The sequence below is a fragment of the Plectropomus leopardus genome, chromosome 15 (assembly GCF_008729295.1).
Source record: "Plectropomus leopardus isolate mb chromosome 15, YSFRI_Pleo_2.0, whole genome shotgun sequence".
Lineage (NCBI taxonomy): Eukaryota > Metazoa > Chordata > Actinopteri > Perciformes > Serranidae > Plectropomus > Plectropomus leopardus.
This window is the reverse complement of record NC_056477.1, coordinates 14,940,505-14,961,870: the sequence shown is the minus strand read 5'-3', so window position 1 is coordinate 14,961,870 and position 21,366 is coordinate 14,940,505. Positions and strand designations below refer to the sequence as shown.

The 21,366-nt window shown below is 40.2% G+C and overlaps 1 protein-coding gene and 1 non-coding gene across 2 annotated transcripts; both read left to right on the top strand.

The window, feature by feature from the left end:
- The first annotated feature begins 720 nt into the window (after positions 1-720).
- ccar1 (cell division cycle and apoptosis regulator 1) lies at positions 721-20,670 on the top strand. Its single transcript, XM_042501867.1, has 26 exons — positions 721-797; positions 1,944-2,105; positions 2,349-2,524; positions 2,655-2,795; positions 3,557-3,589; positions 4,137-4,333; positions 4,593-4,719; positions 5,359-5,478; positions 7,346-7,538; positions 7,715-7,859; positions 7,959-8,114; positions 8,242-8,467; positions 9,369-9,482; positions 9,807-9,973; positions 10,805-11,015; positions 12,181-12,264; positions 12,407-12,595; positions 13,398-13,589; positions 13,755-13,991; positions 14,083-14,212; positions 14,468-14,556; positions 15,692-15,832; positions 15,943-16,063; positions 16,248-16,430; positions 17,938-18,143; positions 19,619-20,670. Exons 2-26 carry the CDS (start codon positions 1,994-1,996, stop codon positions 19,697-19,699), a joined length of 3,771 nt encoding a protein of 1,256 aa, XP_042357801.1. The 5' UTR covers positions 721-797; positions 1,944-1,993; the 3' UTR covers positions 19,700-20,670.
- Positions 9,525-9,591, top strand: LOC121955063. Its single transcript, XR_006106591.1, has one exon. It is a non-coding gene; the product is annotated as a small nucleolar RNA SNORD98 (small nucleolar RNA).
- Positions 20,671-21,366: the final 696 nt, after the last annotated feature.

Below are 21,366 nucleotides of genomic sequence, written 5' to 3'. Positions count from 1 at the left end.
TTTATGGATCCGTAATAGCCGAAGCCGGAGGTCTGTCCTTGCCAGTGTCATTTTTGTGAATGCGATATCTCAAGAACATCTTGAGAGAGTTACTTCAAATTTGGCACAAATGTTCAAGTGGTCTTAAGGGTGAACTCACTAGATTTTGGTGGTCAGAGGTCAAGGTGACACTGACCTTGCATTCGTCTCGTTCTTGTGAATGTGATAACTCAAGAACCCCTTGAGGGAATTTCTTTGAATTTGACACAAAAATACACTTGGGATGAACTGATTAGAATTTGGTGGTCAAAGGTCAAGGTCACAGTGACCTCACGAAACATGTTTTTGGCCACAACCCAAGAACCATGGGTGCCCACCTTGAAATTGTGCTGATTGTCTAGATCTTCTGTGCTGCTGGGGAAAAGATGTGTGTGAGGCATCCATGTTTTCACAGACATAGATGTAAACTTAAGTGCAACTTGACTGGTGCAGGGAGGCATACAGCCACATGGCGGTTTATCTAGTTTCAGTAGTATTTTATGACTCCTACCATTATGGCACATGCATGTAGAGAAATCATGAGGAATGACATCTCACAGCAAAGGGAAGTGAACTGTGACCGCCTTTTCATTCAGTTATTATCTCTTCTATTTTTCCCCGCTCATTGTGTATGACGCACTGGCCTACAGGAGCAGGAATAATTTACTTTTGTTCAAAAAAATACTTTTTAGCCATCACAGCCAACAACAGCATGAGTCGGGCTCTCCCAATCGCGCATGCGCAGTTTATATCTACATCGGCCGGCGCAGGGGACAGCGGTAAGCACTGTTGACAATAATTTCATCAAAACCGTTTGTTATCGCTCATATTTAATGTGCAATCAGTTATTGCATGCATAATAGTTGCTGCCATAAGTGAATGTGTGTTTTTATGATTTTAAAACACTGGCAATTCAGTGCCAACTGCTAGAGACAGCGGACGTTATTTCGGGCCTCGTTTTCGATAACAAATCCAGCACGAGGCTAATCTGGCAACAAAGCTAACAACGACCAAATGCTAAGGGTTAGCCCTATACTAGTGTTGCAGTGCTCATTCTGCATTTTAATGTGGTAGCAGCCAAATAACTCCATAATGTGGACCAAGTCGTGATAATGCAGCTTAAAAGAGCGTTGGTTAGCAGCTGTTAACCACAACAATGACAGCATGCTAGGCAGATGTTACATGCTAGCTAGCTAGCAGGCTAGCCTACTGTCGGTGGCTAACGTCAGCCACACTGCCGTTGAGCTGTGTCAGCAGTTACTAATCTACGGAGCACTGCAGAAATCAAGGGCAACATATTTTGGATAGTTCGCGTTTATGAAGACGTGACATATTCGCTTGAGGTAGCTACTACATTATACCTTTTTCAAATGGTTTATTTCGCGCTCCCATGTTAGGCGAATTATGCTACAATATGGTACGATAACCGTACGGACTAGCAGAAGTTAAAGGTTGTGGCTTGTCCAGTAAGTGCTAACCTTGCAAAGACGCCTGCAAATTAGTGAATGCATTCTCTCTTATTTAATATTTAAGTAAACACATTATATACTTGTCACATCGGTATTGTTTCTCATCTAGTGGACGTTGCTTTATACCTCGTCGTTGCTTTTCTGACCGCAAATACACACATCTCTAAATGTAAACCACTGCATGCAGAGCAAAGAGGCACAGAGTATGAGCAATCCACATTAGTTGCTGTGAATCATATAGTTTTAATTTTGGTATGAGTCATTTTGATACAGTTTAAGTTTGTCAGTTAAACTCAAAATTGTGTTATCTTTGATACCTGACAACTCGGATGTATTTTATATATTGTGAGACGTTTATTTGGGTTCCCCATATGGCTAAATTCCTATCCTATCTGCTTATCGTCCTGCTACTGTACACCATATTCTGATGATTTTCCTCTATCTGTTTTTTCGTAGTGACAAGCATCGGCCTGGTGAACAGAGACTGCCCTTAACCTGAGTGAGTCATGGCCCAGTTCGGGGGACAGAAGAATCCACCATGGGCGACTCAGTTTGCTGCCACAGCAGTGTCTCAGCCAGGCCACTCAGGACAGTCTCTTGACCTCAATAGCCTGCACTGTGAGTATAGCAAACCAAATGGTCTAGGCAGTTTAATTTCCTCAATTCTTTCATGCATGGTTACATAAACACTTAGTGTTGTACTGTTTTGGTTACATGGACTTTTCAATACTGACTCTTACTTTTTTTTACTTACTTTTACCATCACATCATCTTCTCAATCCTACTGTACACAAACAATCTCCATTCATTGTGTTTTTCCACTCCTCTCTGAATCTGGTGCCATATTCTCTCTCTTTTTAGCTCTTGGTGTGCAGCAGCCGTCTCTTCTGGGAGCATCCCCCTCTGTTTACTCTCAGCAGTCAGCCTTGGCTGCAGCCTCTCTCAGCAACCAGTCTGCTGCAAACTATCAGCTTTCTCAGCAAACAGCTGCCTTACAGCAGCAAGCTGCAGCAGCTGCTGCAGCCGCACTACAGCAGGTCAGTCACATTGAGGAAGTCCTAAGCACACTCTTCACTCTGCAATCTATGCATATTGCTGTGGTCACATGTAACACTGTCCTTTGCTGTGATTAACCATTGTCACTCCCATGTTCTTTGTAATGTATAGTCACAGCTCAATACAGCCCTCCAGCAGTATCAGCAACAGCAGCAGCAGCAACAGCAGCAGCAGCAACAACAGCAACAACAACAACAACAACAACAACAACAGCAACCCCCTCAACAGCAACTGTACAATGTACCTCATCAGGTGAAACACTAACTCGTTTTTCTTTGTGTCACACTTTATTTTGGGAAGTTCTCAGCTCATACTAACCCTGGGAAATATATTAGGTTAATTAGACTAGACAAAACAATGAATAACATGGGTATTATTCTGTATATTAAGTATCTTCCATTCCATATAGATTGTGATGTGTCATCTAAGTGGAAGACTGACATGTCATGAAAATAAGAACGGGTCAGGTCATACAGCAGTAAATTTGAAATGCCCTCAGCTTTGATTTGTCTGTGGGTAATATCCCTCTGCGCTCTTTTAATTGAGATTAAATTCAAATCAAATCATCAGATCAAACTTCATTTATATATCATCTTCATACAGTCATGCAGCCCAAAGTGCTTTACAGAGCAAGTTTGGAATGGGTAAAACAAAAACCTTAACATTATAACAGCAGAGATTAGATGTTTAAATTTTAAAAAATGCCTCCTTAAATCTTTTTTATCCATTGTCCTTATGCTGCAGTGCTCCACATTTCGTAAAAACTCAGCAACTTTCTCTTGAGGCTGATCTTGTGACTGTGCTAGGCAATTTGAGACAGCTACTCAAGTGGCAGTTTGTGTAGTTTGTGTATACATAGCACTAAGTAGATTGTATTTCCACTTTCAGAATTCCTTAGTGATCACGCTACCATGGGGTGTAAAAAACTGTCATGGGAATGTGGCATTGCAATGTCAGCAAATAATATCAGTCAACCAGAGTTTTCATTTTTGGTATTTTCTCTTTTTTCACAGCTTCCACAGCCTCAACAGGCACTGATTTCTCAGGTAATGTGAACCCCCTCCCAAAACATTTAGTTGCCATTTTTTTGTGTGGTTTCAAAAAGGCCAGACCAGGTTTACTTATGGAATTAAATTACTGATTTTGTCAAAAATCTCATATCATGTTTTTCTCGTTGTATATCTATTTATTCATGCATATCATGTTCAGAGGCACAAGGGGGTGAAGCCTATCTCAGCATGTATGGTGTGAGAGGGAGAGTGTAGAAGAGAAAAACACTCCAGGACATACGTGCCTAGATCGGTCCTATCTGTTTATATCTTTGCATTTTATACTGAAATCCAGGCCAAACATTTCCATAGTTGGCCTGATCAAAGCATTTTTGCCTTTCCTGAAGGTTATTTTCCAATTTTCTGCTTGGCTTTGGGTTTGGTTTATTTATATGACAAAAAGCCAAGTTTTAATTTGCTATCCAAATGTCTCCCTTTGCATTCTTGCAGAGTTTGAATGTCCATGGTATTTAACGATTACAGCCAACCTTACTGTATTCATTGTTGCACTTTTTGCATCTTTCTTTCTTTTCCCAACTCTCAGCCCCCCGTCGCCTTGCCCACCAGCCTAAGCTTGTCCAACCCCCAGCAGACAGCCCAGATTACAGTGTCCTACCCAACACCACGTTCAAGCCATCAACAGCAGACGCAGCCACAGAAGCAGCGAGTCTTCACCGGTGTTGTCAACAAGCTTCATGATACGTTTGGCTTTGTAGATGAAGATGTCTTCTTTCAGCTAAGGTGAGAGAATATCTCTCTGAATTGTAATTCTTGTGCAAAAGAGTGTGCTAGTGGAATGATAAGTTAAATGCATTCAGTGTCTCAAGCTATAGTGCCTTTATTGTATGCCCTACATTGACATTGATATTTTTTTATGCCAGACTTACCCTGCCCTTGTCATTTTATTTATGTGGCACTCATAGCAGACAGTTTCAAAAGATACATGCACCTTTTTTGATATGATACTGGTGTAACCCAATGCTTTTCCTAATCTTTCCAGTGCTGTGAAGGGGAAGACTCCTCAGGTGGGTGACAGGGTCCTCGTGGAGGCTGTGTATAACCCTAACATGCCCTTCAAGTGGAACGCTCAGCGCATCCAGACCTTACCTCAGCTAGCAAACCAGTCGGTGAGAAAACCCAGACATCGCACTTGGTAGATCAGGAATGAGAATGGCGCATTAATACAAACTGGGCTGGTCTGTTTGTTTGTCTTTTTATCAAGTTTTAGATCTTTGGTATCATTATACACACAATCTGTGCAATATCTCTGTTTCCACTATATTTGTTTATGCCTTGAAACTCACCCAGTCTGCCACAATAATAAGACACTTTGTTTAATTAATTTATACTTACTATGTAATAATATTCTTATGTTAGTCTTTTTAACCTTTAAAAAAAGAGCCCCAATGGTACTGGGAGTTGCAAAAAATGTGGACTAAGTTTCCAAAGAAGTTTCCCCAAGTCTAGGAATCAGTTTCAATATTTGGTATGGTTGCTTTGTACTTTAATTAGTCAGTTTGCTTCAATAAGTTTCAGCCTTTGGCTATTCATTAGAACACGTACTTCTGTGACAGAAGCTATATTGTGAAAATTACGACATATCTGTTTGAATTGTATCTGAAAGTGAGATCCACAGGTTCATTTTAGTCCCAGGACAATTCAGCTGGCTTAGTCAGAGGATAATATATAGTCTTTTTTTCCAGATTTGATATTTTCCCTGTGCCTCTCTGTCTTTTATTGACTGTTGTGTTCTCAATCCCTCCTAGCATCAGCAGCAGCCTCAGCCTTTACCTCAAGCTTCCCCACAGCTCGGCAGCCTTTACAATGAGCCAGGGATGCAGCTGCGCTACTCAGACATGCACTCCACTTTGGACAACAGACAAAATGTAACCCCCTAGTCCTGAATCACACACTTTGTTGGTCCTTCTCCCAACGTAGTTCCTTTCTTTGACTTCTTGTCTTTGTTTCCTGGCTTTCTTGCTTAACCTTTTCATGTTGGAACTAGGGCTGCACAGTATTTGATAAACTGACATTGCATTTTTTTCCTGCAAAATATGCTGCAATATGAAAATACAGGAATTTTCACCAGATCACTTTAATAGCTCTGTTTTCGACATAATCGATCTAGAATTATTGGGATGATTTTGTATAGGTGATCTTTGGTTGTTTGACCAGACAGTCTTCCCTTGAAAATTAAGGTTAATGTTAACGTAACCTTTTCAGCCTTGCAGCTCCGAACTGTAGTTGGGAGATCTGTTTTTTAAGGCTAACACAGTTACTCTTAGCCTGGCTCTTAGATGCTTTTGCAGTCCAGTAACGCTGATGAAGAAAGGTCAGGAGATATAGTGATACCATTGCATCGAAACGGATGCTTTATTTCTACTGTACAGCAAACACAAAACACTGTCCGTTTAAAAGTAGTTATACTGCAACCTGAGCTTATCTAGATTATTTATACTGACTACTGTAGTTTTGGAATAGCATGTGCTTCACTGTGTCTGTGGCACTTGCTGACTAATTTCCGTTACTTTTTCGTATAATCACTCAGGAAAGTTTCACTACCCATTGACACAACCAGCCTACTTCACAAACACCCATAACCTGTCTTAACTGGGAAAGCTTGTCCAGTAACATCGGTCACGGATAACTAGAACTGTGCTAACTAGAACTGAACTTCTGACAAAGTTTTACTTATGTATAATGCAGCAAAAAAATTGTAGTATGACTTGTTTTAGGTAATTTGCCCTACTTAACATTGCATGTCCTGCAAGCAACCATTGCGCGTACAGACATTGCAGTGTTGATGCTAAAATGATAAATCGTGCAGCCCTAGTTGGAGCTATAACCATAGGTACATCTATTCTTAACTGCAATTTTTGCTTGTTCTTTTAGTTTGCTGTCATTGCCAGATGGGTAGAACCCCATTTTTGTAGTGGTTTAACAATGAATTTCTTTATTTTAAGGAATGTTTATTCTTCTTACAGACTATTTTTTATACTACTACTTCATCATGCATTTTTGAATGTGCTTTTTGTGGTAGATTAGTCTTTTTACCCCGGTTGTATATTTTTTTTGTTTGGAAACAAACAAAAAACAAACTAATGTTGCTTGAGCTGTAACTTTTTTTGCAGAGTTGTTTTCGCTCTTGGGGCTTCTTACTATTTAAATCAGTAAATCTCTCTACAGGGGGCATTGCAGATGACAGGATAAATACATTGTTAAGAGGCCATGTTGGATCACAGTAATCTTTGATACAGTAATGTACTCAAATCAGTACCTCACCAACTGAATCAGTGCCTTACCAAGCAGTAAGAAATATGCAATTGTGTAGTATATTTCTGAATGTGGTGGCAGTGTGGCTTTTGGTTAAAGTGAGTCTACTTCAGCCAGGGGGCCAGATTTAATCTCAGCACCATCTTTTCCCTTGAAAATGCTGAGCAAGATGTCGAACTCGTCTGCTCACTACTTGCATGAAATATGCTCAGAATATGCCCATATTCACACCTGGTATTCTTGGATGAGGACAGCCTATCAGGGCAGCCCTAACAGATTAATAAGATTTCTACAGTTCTTTCATTCAAGCAGATGTTGAGACTTTTTCCCAGCTTCTTTCTTTCAAGCAGCCACTGACCAAGATTTTATACGGTGCTTATTTTTTTAAGCAGTCATTGCCATGTGAACTGAAGATTGTTTCAAGTCTGCTTTTGAACATGTGCTCACGTTTCCTTTTTTTCTTTCCCCTCTTTTTTCTAGAGCCAGCCTCAACCACCTAACATGATGAAGGCCGCCCCCACCATGCTGCAGTCGCTACCTCCCCCAACCACCTTCAGTGTTCCAACCCAGGCTCCCCCTCCCTCCCTCCTGCAGGCCCAGCTGTCCGCTGCATCTCTGGCCCCTCTCCTCCAAAACCCTCCACAGCCTCTGCTGCCACAGCCTCCACCCAAAGGTAAGATTCTTGTCAGAGGGATCAGCTTTAACTACTGTTAGATGGAAAGCAGTCAGTCAACTGGTGACAGTGACCACTATGTTTGCAGCTGTTTTGGCACTTCATTGACCACAAAATCAAAGCTGTGTTTGTGGTATGTTAAGTGGTTAAACATGCATTATATCCCTTGTCTCTAGATGTGTTTCCCGGGGGTCTGCTTCAGCCTCCAGTGAGAATGATGCCACAGCCACAGCCTGTCCGACGAATTGAGCCTCCACCTCGCTTCCCCAGTCGCAATGATCGAGGCCCTGAGCTTATCCTCAGGACTAAAGAGGAACGCATGTAAGATGCGGATAGATATTACCTGAGAGAATCTGATGTGTCACGAAATATGCACTTAGCATAAGTCACTCATCTTTGTGTTTTCACTCAATGCTGTAGTCGAGACAGAGACCGTGAACGAAGACGGTCAAGAGAACGCTCGCCCACACGCAAGCGTTCCCGAGACCGCTCTCCCAGAAGGGACCGCTCACCTCGACGGCCTCGCAGGGTAGTTCCTCGCTACACCGTCCAGTTCTCCAAGTTCAGCCTCGATGGGTAAGTTCAGTCTTTTCAGTGTTGTCTGCTGTTAGTTTGTTGGAAACAGATCACTGAGGTGTTGTACTGTAGGTGAACGACATGCGTGTGTTGCAGAGGTATTAACTGTCTTCTGTGGTTTCTCCAGCTCCAGCTGTGACATGATGGAGCTAAGAAGGCGCTATCAGAGCCTCTACATTCCCAGCGACTTCTTTAATGCTGTCTTCACCTGGGTGGATGCCTTCCCTCTGACAAGACCCTTCCAGTTTAGTAATGCCTGTAACTTCCACATCTTGCACAAAGAGGTGGATTCTCTAGTCAAGAATACAGCTGTGCTAGACCCTCCTGATGCCAACCACACCTACAGCGCAAAGGTATGACTGTTGCCAAACAAACTCAAGTTGTTTTGATAATGTTAATATAATAAATGCAACTGCAAACATATTTTATGCTGCACATGTGTGGACACAACAGCAGGGCGCAGGGGCCTTACCTCTGAAGAGAAGGTGAAGTCTTCAGCTGCTCCTATTTGTTCCAGTGCATCTTTGCAAAAAAATAATAATCATCCCCCATGAAAAACATTAACAGAGGTCATTGTCTAGTGTTGTGATTACATTTTTATAAACACCTGATTGACAGCTCTCTTTCAGCCTAAGGAGCATTATAATTTTTTTCCCCCACTTAGTCACTAGATTGAAAGGAAAAAATGGCAACGCCTCTTAAACTGAAATTTTAAAACATTTAGCTGCCATGGAATAACTACCAAATTTATCAAATAGACCCTACTGGTTGGAAAGCTAAGCTAATTAGCAAACTATGTAAGACCACTCAATTATGTTTTATTTAACAATACTTCCTGGAATTTGGCGCTTATTTATTTATCATTTTCCATTCACTGTTTCACCATGAAACAGTGAATGGTAGTCTGCTAGTTATCTTGAGTTGTGGGCTAGCTTGCAGACCACGGTAGAGCACCCATATTTATGTATTTATTGAGCCATGCCTCCCAGACTAAGAAACAAAGTGTGAACCCTCATGCAGTGCATGCATGTAGTTTGATCAGCACAGGATCGGCCACAGGAATCTGACTGGCCCGTCACTGGTCATGGCTGATAAAGCTGAAAATTGGTCGATTATGGTCATATTGATCAGTCAATACATCTGTAGTAAATACTTTGAATTTCAATGGGAGAAAATGTGCAGAATATAAATACAGGGTTTAATTTGAAGAATATTTTAAGGATTATAACGCTCATGTGGTCTTTTATGGTGCAGGTGATGCTTCTTGCTAACCCCAGTATAGAGGAGCTCTATCACAAATCCTGTGCTCTGGCAGAGGACTCCCAGGAAGTCAAAGACTCTTTTCAACATCCTGCCAGACTCATTAAGGTACATCACACACTTTCCGTTTTTGTGCCATCCACACTAGCTGACAATGATGTAATAATCCTATTCCATTGCTGAGTACTCACAATGTGGAAAAGTGCAAACTGATGTTGGCTACCTGGTGTGTTTTGTGTATTTTGGTCGTGGATCCTCAGAGGTATGATTATTTTGCATTGTGCTGACCTTTTTGTCTTTTTCTTTGTCTCTGTCCTCTTTTTTTGCTCTTTCCACCCTCCACTCCCCTTATCCATATCGTCATTCTCCATTTCCATCTAACCTTTTCTACTCTGTGGCTCTCCTTTGTACCCGTCTGTCCTTCTCCTTTAGTTTTTGGTGGGAATGAGAGGTAAAGATGAGGCCATGGCCATTGGTGGTCACTGGTCTCCCTCTCTGGATGGAGCTGACCCAGAAAAGGATCCCTCAGTCCTTATAAAGACAGCCATACGCTGTTGCAAGGCACTCACAGGCATAGATCTTAGTCTGTGCACTCAGTGGTAAGAGCTGTTATTCTCATCGATATTTATTTTTCTCATTGATTGTGTTTATAACTCTGCTGGTACTAAAACCCAAAATTACTATGATACGCTGTATAATTTTACTACTTCTATACAAAATCTCATCCTGGATATGTTGGGTGATATTTTTTGTTCCTTTTTTTATATGAATGATTATTGTATTGTTAATTTGCTACCTATTATTTACCATTTTTATTTATTGTGCTGTGCAATGTTCTTTTTTGGCCTTTTGTGTGTTGTCGTCTTGGCTCTCTCTTTCTGTCACACTCTATACATATATATGCATATTTCATTGTGATGAAAAACCAAACGCATGGACTGTGGCTGGAAGCAGTAGCCTGGACCAGAAGACACTGCCATTATGTTTTTATTTATTTTTTTCTTTTCTCTCTGTTAAATATCTTATATATTTAACTGGCTTTCACTGTCCTGTTGATTCTGTCCCTCTTCGCACAACCCTAATGTAGTGCGTTAAGTGTATCCTAGGTTAAATGCAGTACACTCATCCATAATTGGCTGAAGCTTTAATGGGGATGAATTTGGGGATGTGATTTATTTTTTGTGATTGTCTGTCAACTTTCTCAAAATGGCTGCCGTAACCTGTGACAACAGTTGGAGAGCTGCAGACTGGGTCCATTTGTCTTTGCTGTGTGTTGTGTGGGAGACGGGTCACTGTAATGATGTGTACAATCATTCAGTGACCTCATGGGAGGGAGTAGCTGTAGAAGGCTCGCCTTAGCAAGGCTTGTCTTTTATACTGTGCCCTGACCAGAATGTTTCTTTCCAATGCACCTTCTTCCTTTGCGACAGGTATCGTTTTGCAGAGATTCGCTATCATCGGCCGGAGGAGACACACAAGGGGCGGACAGTCCCTGCTCATGTGGAGACAGTGGTTTTGTTTCTTCCGGATGTTTGGCATTGTCTTCCTACCCGCTCAGAGTGGGAGGTGCTGTCACGGCGACTCCGGGAGCAGCTGGCTGAGAAGCTGTCGGCCGAGCGAAAGGAGGCGGATGGAGAACAGGCACTGAACCGCTAATCCCTCTCTTCTCATTTCCGCTTCTCACAGGAAGGCACAGGAATTACAAAAAAACAAACCCCAGACACACATCACACACAAAGCACACCTCACCATTCACGCAGACAGACACGAACACAGGCAGATTATTGTTCCACCAAAACCTCACCTAGGCGTCTTCTGTTTACTCCTCCACCTGTCCCTTCTCCTCTGCTCCAACTCCTCCATTCCTCCATCAGCACATCCACCTTCCCTCACATCCAGCAGACACATACAGTGGAAGCAGTGAGACTAGGCTGTATTGTGTAGGCCTTGATCGCAACTGATAAAACAGCTTCCAGCACCTCAAACGGCTCATATATGGGTGCTCATCTGGGTATAATCATTCATGGTGTTTTGTTGAACAACAATGCCTGCTTTGAATGTGGGTGCTTGCAAATTGGTCTAGCAATGGTCTCTCAATTTTTAGCCAGTGGTGATTTTCTGACGCTGGAATCTGAAATGTTTCTTTACGCTGGAATCTGTGGAGTCAGTTGCGTGTAAATAATGTGTTTGTTGTAGAAATGTGTACTTTTATATGACTTTCCACATCAATTTGATATCGTCTGACTTTGAAAAGAGAACCTCCCCAAAGTCCTGTTTCTTGTCTGTTCTTGTTGTTGGATTCTACATTCTCATTTGGACTATATGTAGAATTTGGTTTTTCCAGGGCAGTTGGTTGGACAGATGGCTCCTATCTGACGTAGGTGTATAAAACCCATAAATGGCAATACCCAATACCCCAGTCATAGACCATGGTAGGGCCACCCTATCCGCACTCCGTTTGGAGACCAGCCTCAGTTCACCTGATGTACCTACACACCTTTTGGACACACCTCTCATTGATTTTTACCTTTTTTTGTGTTCCACAGATTGATTGATTGGCAGCTGGGGGGCTTTTCTGTTGGTTTTTATAAGAGCTAGAGAGCTTCCCTGTGTACGCTTCAGTAGCAGTGGACTTAAACACAGTCGAGAGCTCACTAGGACGAGAAAATGAAAGACAGATGTGACCTTGCTTCTTGCACGGATCAACTTTAAAGTTCACTCAGGCCACAAGCGGTGTACTGACTGTTTGTTATCCCGCCTCTTTCTTTCTCTCTGCCTGTCTCTATCGTAATGATTTCCTGTCAAGGAGGAAGAGGAGAAGGATGATGATGAATCAAAGGACGTTAGTACTCCCACTCACTGGGCTAAACTTGACCCAAAATCAATGAAGGTAAGATTCAAGGAGCACTGGTGGAGCTAGAAAAACAAACAAGGAATGAGCTCAACTGAATTATCTTTTGTGTATTGCGCATAGAGAAATGTTCAGATGAGTTCCCTTTTTCATGTCCCTCTTTGTCCCCCTCCCTGTGTAGGTAAATGACCTGCGCAAAGAGCTTGATTGTCGCTCTCTAAGCTCTAAGGGTTTAAAGTCGCAGCTGATTGCCCGGCTTACCAAGCAGCTGAAGGTGGAGGAGCAGGTGGAGGAGTCGAAGGAGCCTGAGAAGCCAGAGTGCAAAGCTGCAGAGGAAGAGGAGCCATCTCGCACTGAGGAAGACAGAGAAGTAAAGAGAATTTTTATTGATATTAATGATTTAAATTGATACTTTGCAGATTTTCAGTCAGCTTTCTATCATAACTTGGATAGTTTTAATAAATAATGTTTTTTGCTGGCCTGTGGCTCCAAGTACAGATTGCACTTTGGCATCAGTTAACAGGAGTATATAGGTGAAGTGCAAATCTCTAAAACTGATCAAATGGTAAAACAAAGCACTGATGATCAAAAATAAAATGAAGTGAAATTTAACTTATGTTTAACTGTATTAAAGACCACACAAATATGTGGAATAAAAAAATGCAATAATTAAAGCTGCAATAAATAAAAAGCTGTAAACATTACAATTGAAATAAAACTAGTGCAGTACAAAAGTGTAATACAAGATCGTTTGTTGCCAGCTTGCCGCCTTATTGTTTTCATACGGGCAAGTCCCATTACATCATCCATCAGCTGGAGTGTTATTGGTCGACTGTGGCCCACTGCATTCTGGTAGTAGGTTTTCTACCTCTTAAATAAAAGCGAATGCTTTATAGAAAGCCCAGTTTTATGAAAAGACCATCTTTCCTGCATTTAAATACTTCTTTAATAAGATGAGAGAATGTGAGATTTTTGTTATTGTGGCCATCGCCATATGGGTGTCTCCTTTAATTGATAATTGTACAAAACTGCTGTGCAATTGTTATCCAGAGGCAATAATTATATTTCACACTTTGTCAGTCTTGTCAATATTATAAAACCTTTTCAGAAATTAGGTCTATCTTAATTTTATTCTGAAGTGTTCCTCTAATTGAAATGTTCTTCTCTGTCAGGAGGAGGAAAGAAAGCGGCAGGAGGAGCTTGAGCGCCAGCGGAGAGAAAGACGCTACATCCTCCCCGATGAGCCCACCATCATTGTACACCCCAACTGGGCAGCCAAGAATGGCAAATTTGATTGCAGTGTTATGTCCCTGAGTGTGCTGCTGGACTACAGACTAGAAGACAACAAGGAGCACTCATTTGAGGTAAGAGTTACTGGTCATAGTTTAATGCCGTTTAACAAAGACTATGAAAGAAATCTACAGTGCACATGCACCATAGAGATGTATTGAAACCAGCTAAATGTGTTAATGTTTCACTGACATTTTTGTCTATTCAGGTGAAGATTCACTATCTTCTTCTCTGTCCAGGTTTCCCTGTTTGCTGAGCTGTTTAACGAGATGCTACAGAGAGACTTTGGCTACCGCATATACAAAGCCCTCGCTGCTTTTCCTACCAAAGATGAGAAGAAGGAAAAGGAGAAGAAAGCCAAAAAGGAAGCGGAAAAGAAGGAGGCTGAAAAGCGTGAAATAAAAAAGGAAAAAGAAGACGAAAATGAAGAACCATTAGCGAAGAAGACTAAAGAGGATGAGGAGGAGAAGAGGAAGGCAAGTTTAAATATATCTAGCCTCTTTATTCCGTCATTTTTCTCCACAGATGACGCATGTTTTAATGCAGTTGTGTGACTCACGTTTTCAGTGCGATGAAAAGGCTGTAAAGAAGGAGTTGTCTCGAGACGAAGACGAGAACGAAGATGATGGCAGCACAGCCAACGCTGAAGAATATGACCCCATGGAGGCTGAAGATGCAGAAGATGATGACGATGATGGTACTGCACTCTCTCTCTTTTCTTAAAATATTGCCCAGTCAATCATTTTTGAGTTTCCCACAGTATGATTGGGTCAATGATGAGAAATCATGCACCACGCTGAACCACTGATGGAAAACCTTTCCACAATTTCTGAGACCTCAAGTTTGGACAAACATTCAATTTAAATACATTGTATTAAATTTTAGTGATGTTTTGGCACTTCTTCAATCTTATTTCACTTTTGAACGTAACATTACTGTTGATATTCCTCAGACAAGGATGATGATGACTCCAATGACAGAGACAGGAAAGATCGCAAGGATGACCGCAAGTCATCAAAAGAAAGGTCCTCTAAAGACAAGGTTGGTCGGTTATTGTTTGTCGTTTCATTATTATTTATTTTAAAATATTTATACCAAAATACAGCTGATACAGATGTAAATAAGAGGATTCACAGTCAATAAAGGAAAAAAAAATGCACCTCAGCACCCGAATGATTATAGCACTTGCAATTTTGCATGAACACACGTTTACAGTACTGTGCAAAAGTCTGGCTTCTTCAGACTGAAGTCAATATTAGTGTCAAACATGAAATCATATAACCATAACAAAAGGGAGATCAAACAATCAATATTGATCTTTGAACATGTCATGATGCAAAATATGACCATCATAACCTTGCTAAAATAACAACGTTTAAGGTGGCCTAAGACTTTTGCACAGTACTATACATACAGGTACTGCACATCCTGTCCACTAGTGCCCTGTACCCTTTTAAAGATGCTGTTCCTCTGAGGGTTTCATTTATAACATTTTTAAGGTAGACAAATCTTTTGTTTAAAAAAAAAACCAAAACATCCACAGAGCTTCAAGAAAAGTGTGGAATCAAAGTGTCTGTGTTCCATTAAAAGTATAGCATGATTTTGAATTTATTGATTATTTAAGAAACAGTCAAGTCCAAAATGAATGCTTCGTTTACCTCTGTGTAACATGTCTGTGCCGCACTGACACCAAAAAGGCCTGTCTCTTATGAAACCTGTTAATAACTCTTAGGTAATGTAACAGAGCTCTCACTTCTGCAGCAGTAGGTCTCCTAGGTCTCCTATCAGATGGACCATGGGGGTCTCTTGATAAACAGAGAGTGGTGCAAGACATGAGAACAACATTACTATGGGTCAGACCATAGTGTTAGATTAGGGCACATGATTCTTAAAAAAAGCACCTAAATCTATAGTTTATGTAAAACTACATGTTGCAAAATGAAGCACTTGGTGCACTAGTGTGGTGACATTAATATAATGGAAGAGGGATGAGGGAGTGCGACATCTAGTGGCTAATGTTATCAATAGTACCTTCAATGTAAGCCAGAAAAAATATTCTATGTTAGGCTAGTTTTGCTTCACTGTTCCTTAGTCACTGTTGGAGGCATATTATTAAGACAATGATGTTGCATAAAAATGATTATTGGTACCTATGTGGTTGTTGTTATTCCATCAGGAGAAGAAGCAGATGGTCACACACAACAAGGAGCTGCTGATGGCGTTTGTCTACTTTGACCAGAGCCACTGTGGCTATCTGCTGGAGAGAGACCTGGAGGAGATCTTGTACACACTGGGACTTCACCTTTCTCGTGCTCAGGTGAACACACACAAGCTTAATCATCATCATGTTTTGTTTCTGGATCCGTGCATCCCTGATTCTTCATCCGTCTTATTCACTTATTGCCTGTTTGTCATGTCGGTTTCCAGATAAAGAAGCTGCTGAACAAGCCGGTGGTCAGAGAGTCTTGTTACTACCGAAAACTGACAGACAGAGGGAAGGATGACCCCATTCCTGCCTTTAATGAAGCCCAGATAGAAAACCTCATAGGTAAGATAACGTGTCTTTATGGTTGAGCATTTTTCTATTACTGTTTTATTACAGTCAATTAAACGCAAGTGTTGAATCTATGATGACAGAAGTATGATCAAATAAGCGATTACTACCATATGATAGAGGGCTATGGTAGCGAGATCTTTTCTTCTATGAAATTCTTCACTCTTTTTTCTGTCAGGTAACCGAGGACTACTTCCTGCTCCAAAAGTCCGTGCGCAGTCTGAGGCCAGTGAGTCTGGTAATCTCATAGTGTATAACGGAGCCATGGTTGACATCGGCAGCATGATGCAAAAACTGGAGAAGAGTGAGAAAGCAAGAGAGGAGATAGAACAGAAGCTCATGTTGCAGGATGCGAAAATGGGTATGATTTGATTTGTGATATACTCTATATGCTGTCTCTGGAAATGATTTCATAGTCTCGTAAGTTGCAGGCTACACTCTGTGTCAGTAGTCCGTCTGGACGATGATCTGGCTCAATTTGAGCTCTGCTACAAAGAAGTCCAGTCTCACTTCATTCTGCTTTCTTCCCTCAGTGTTTTTTGTTGAGATGTGGACTGGCACATAGCTATCAAACAGCACATACAGAGAAAAAATAAAAGGATTCTGTATTATTTTTTTTCATTTCATTTTTGTATATATTTTTTTTTTTTCATTATTAAAATTCAGAGCAGCAAAGAGAACAGCTGAAAGGTTCTTAACAGATGCATGGTGCCTTTTATATGAATGAATGTATAATTTTATTTCAGTTACATGCATCATGCAGAACTTTTTCAGTCAGTAACCACAAAAGGAATAGGCTGAAGCCCAAGGCTTAATTTTGCCTGTCCTATCTCAACCAAAGGATAACCCAGAATAAAGGTAATACCAAAGAAACAAATAAATGAATTAAAAACAAAACCCATTACACTTAATTAACTGCAATGCTTTATTATTATACATTACAATCAATCCTGAATCATGTTACGTTAAAATCATTTAACATTGTAATTTGTTATCATTTTACATTTTAAGGCTTTTTTAAAAACTCAACAGAAAGCAACACAATTTCAACTCATCGCTGAATCTGTTCCATAACTTGACTCCCAAAACTGAAAAAAGCATCTATATGAAAGAATTAAAAGACTGAACTTGTTTCTCCCATCAGGACAGACATAATATATTATCAGCATCACAACAATGTGTGTGCTATAGCCCTTTTATAGCCCATGTGTTTGTTTACAGCAGATGTTCTGCAGGATTGTCTAGAGGGACTGATCTCAACTTCAGGATGAAAGGGATGTTTAGTGTTGTTTATAATAGATAGTACTTTCCTGTACACAGCAGTGTTACACAGTCACAATTTTCCCTGCTGTGTTGACATATTTAGTCGGCTTGTTTGCTGTAGTTGAGTTACCATACCAGGTTATGATGTTGAGAATGAGGATGCTTCCTGTTAGGTTGCCAAACACTTTTCCGGGACATTCTGGGTCTAAAGCCTTTGGTTCCTTAACAATGAATCCTCTCTGACAGGCTGTCTTACATACAGCATTAACATTGTCTGTGACATTCAGTGTGTGTTCCCAGATACTTAAAATCAGACAGACTGGTCACAATGCTGATGGTAATGAACTCATGTAATAATGGCCAAAATAATCTGATAAGATTAGTATTTATAGATCTATACAGCTTGAAAAACTCTTTTCTTAAATGTATATTTTGCCAATTTCAACACTCTTCAGCAAGAAAACCATTTGGAAAAACTTTTTTTTCTCAAGTGCTGTAGTTTGAGTTGTAGAATTAATTTTTGCTTCATGACGGCCGCTGTGCTTAACCACTGACCTGCTGTAATTTTAATCCTCCATCTAACACTGTGTTATGTCTCACTCAAGATGAAGATGCAAAGATTAAAGCGCAGGTGGAGCAAGCCAACAAAGCCTTGTCCAGGGAGCTGGAGGAGTTGAAAAGCACACTGAGCCAAACTGAGCAGACTCTGAAGGCTGCAGAGGAGCAGAAGACCACCTACCACGACCAGATTAGCAAGACTTCCAACACCTTGATGTCCTCCGTGAAAGAGCTGCTGGCAGTGCTGAAAAAGGTAAAACATTTTTAAGAAGCACCAAATGGCTGTTCATCTATTTCATTCTTACCTTGGAACATGAAAATTAGCTCACAATATGCACTTTTCAGACATGAAATGTAAAACACGGCCAGCTTCATTTATCTGAGTGATGGCATTTCATCATTGATCGGTGACTTAGTCTTTATGTTCTGCACAGCTTTTCTCAGACATGATAACACATATACGGAAAGAGCTGTGCTTGTGTACTATTAAGCACCTGGTGTGAACACAAGAGACAACAGCAGTAAGTTACAAAGTAATGACTGCAATTAAGAAGAGTGTTTTCTGCTATGTCTGTTCTGCATCACTGATGGATTTTACAACTTATTTTGCCATCATGAGTACCAGCGACACATTTTCTCCTCAGTGCCCTTAAATTGGCTCATTCAGTGTTTCTGTGTTAACAACTTTTGTGAGGTCTTGCAAAATTTTTACTGACATCCCTTGAACTTTCCTATACATAGTAGGGTATTTACATTTTTATGTTTACATTATCTAGATTTCTCCCTTGGGTAGCTTTGCCCTAGTTCAACTCTTTCCAGCGCAAAGTATTTTGTAGCTAGTAAAAATATGCTTTTAAAGTAGCTTCTCCAACACTGCCTGGTTCTTCCTGGTAAGTTAGCAGTCTTCCATAGAAATGAACAGGACTAATATAAGATAAGATAATACTTTATTAGTCTCACAGCGGGGGAATTTGCATTGTTAAAGCAATATCAAATCAAGGTATGTACACCATAAATAGAGCAAAAAGAAAAACAAGACACAAAACTAGAAACCAGTATTGAGCAAAAAAAAGAGAAATAGAGCAAAAAGAACAGTATAAATAATAAAAAACAAGATGCAAAACTCAGCAGTAAAAAAATAAATGTTATGTATTATATATTTTGACATTAGTAGCAACATGTAAAGACTCTGACACACCAAGCTGATGGTCGTTTTCAGTCAGTGTTGGACCATTGATGGGCATCTGCACAGTTGGCCCTCATCAACCCTTATCGCTTTTTTTCTGCGAATTTGGGATGTTGAATTGGCGTCAGTGACAGTGAAGCCCGTCAGAGAAGGACATTACTCTGATTTGTAGTTCGGCTCAGTGCACGGGAAGAGAAACGTAAGTGAGGAGAAGTAAACAAAGGACTAAAGTTACAAGGGAAACTTGATAAATACGGTAATTTTCTCTATAAGAGAAATGTTTCCTGATGTGATTCATGTTATTGTTCACTGGCGCACCGTAAATAAGCTTTGAACGTTTGTGTTAGCTGGCTGCCGGTTTGGCGAATTCATGTGCAACCTTTTGGTCAAGACACAGCCACGTGAAGCGGCACAGCTAGGGCCTTTCGTCGCTGCTAGTTTTCTGATGTGGGTTTGGGCCTTTAAATTACCGTCAGATAAACATGCAGGAGTACACATTTAAAAGGGGCTGTGTTTATTGATTGTTTTTCTGTCTCTCCCAGGAACAAGAAGCCGATGAGTCTGGTGATGAAGGTTCTGGTGATCACATTCGGACGTCTCAAACAAACGGAGCCGATGAATGAGTGACACATTTAAAACTAATGAAGCTAACCTGTAACACTGATTATCTTAAAAATTGTAAATATTCACTAAACAAGCATAATTTGGCTGTTTTATTTGGACCTATTGTCTTCTAAGTACATATATGAATTCATTATTGAATTAGTTCCCTTTGTGTTAATTTGACCTCAGTGTCTGTGTGCAATAGATTTCTGAGGAGTTACTTTTCTTACCTAGAATTTTGAACTATGAAGAAGCTTTGACACACTTACTTTTCATAATTTTAAGTAAGTTAAGTTTGGTTGCTAGCATTTCTTTTTGTCATTGCTTTAGCTTGGTTATGGCCAATTAAATGCCATGTTGTAGATGTAAATGCCAGTTTGTGAGTTGTACTTTTCAGAGATTTTTGTTTTTCTAATGAGCAATAATGATGCTATTTATGTGCGAGAGAATTCATTAAAAATAACTATATTTAAAATGAACTAATTTTGGATGGAAAAGGGTGGGCTCCATGTGGTTCAGACAGAATTTCTTTGTAAATTGCCCCCATTCGCTGTTTAACCACGGCTGTGTTCAATAAACACATTCAGTTTGTAGTTCTTCTATTTTGCCAATTTAACTGGTTTCAGACACATGGCTATGCATGGTTCCTGCTTCTCTTGGACCTTTTTGCTGTCGGCACCTCCTGACTGTATCCACCGACTGCTGCACTGTTTCATGTTTTACTGTGATGAGCATCCGTCTTGTTTTCTGACAAAGGAAACTACACATGAACCAAAAGATAAGCTCAATGAATGTGTGTTCTGCTGAAGGAGTATTTGCTGCAAAGACATGAACATTTTGAAATCCATCTCTGAACCTGTGTGCGTTGGTTTGGGTTGTTCTGAAAAAGAGGCACAGTTACACTCAAATGTGCTCCAAAGCAGGCAATTTTATTTTTATATTGAAAATGTACTATGGATGTCTTGTGCAAGAGTAAAGTGGTCCATTTTAACACTAACGTGTATCTGCGTTCTTCCAGCTTATTGTTTAATTTCATGAATTATATCTGCTTTTCCTGGTATGGCAGGCTATCTGCAGGTCCTTAAAAAGCCTTGGTGTCTTTAATTTATTTGAATAATATTTGGCCTCTACCTTTTGAACCTTAGGCATATAGCATAATTTATTTCAATAACAACAGAAGAAAGCAATAAGCAACTAATGAGGAGCTGACTCAAAAATTAGCACGAAATTAGTACGAAATAAAAAAATTACCAGCAATTTAGCACAGAAAAAAATGTGAAAGTAAAAAAAAGGGAAATTATCTGAAAAAGTTCTTATAAAAAATCTGTAAAATATCTAAAAATATATCATGATAATTACAAGCATAGTTTCTCAACATTTTCCTCAGCTTTAAAATAAAAATCTAAATCTGCAAATTTCCTGCAATTTGCTGACCATTTCTTGTCAAGTTGTTCACCTTTTTTCCAGTGTTTTAGAAAAGAAAAACTTATTTTCTCAGGGTTCAAAGTTTAAACACTTGTGAAAGGTGTCTGAATGCAGCACAAGAAAAGCCATGTAGATGCAGGTTTCAGAGTGTTTAAAGTCGTTAAATAGTCTTAAATGTGAAGTTGTGAGGTCTGAGTTTGTCAGAGAAACAGGGATGGTCCTGGTTCACAGCCTCTTATAGATCATTTACCTTTGAAGCTTT

What these genes read in the sequence shown, in the direction of transcription:
- ccar1 (XM_042501867.1), top strand. Translation starts at nt 1,994, where the DNA reads ATGGCCCAGTTCGGGGGACAGAAGAATCCACCATGGGCGACTCAGTTT. An exon ending in CTGCAGCCGCACTACAGCAG is followed by an intron (nt 2,525 to 2,654) that starts GTCAGTCACATT and finishes TGTAATGTATAG; the next exon opens with TCACAGCTCAATACAGCCCT. An exon ending in ATCCTGCCAGACTCATTAAG is followed by an intron (nt 9,483 to 9,806) that starts GTACATCACACA and finishes CTTCTCCTTTAG; the next exon opens with TTTTTGGTGGGAATGAGAGG.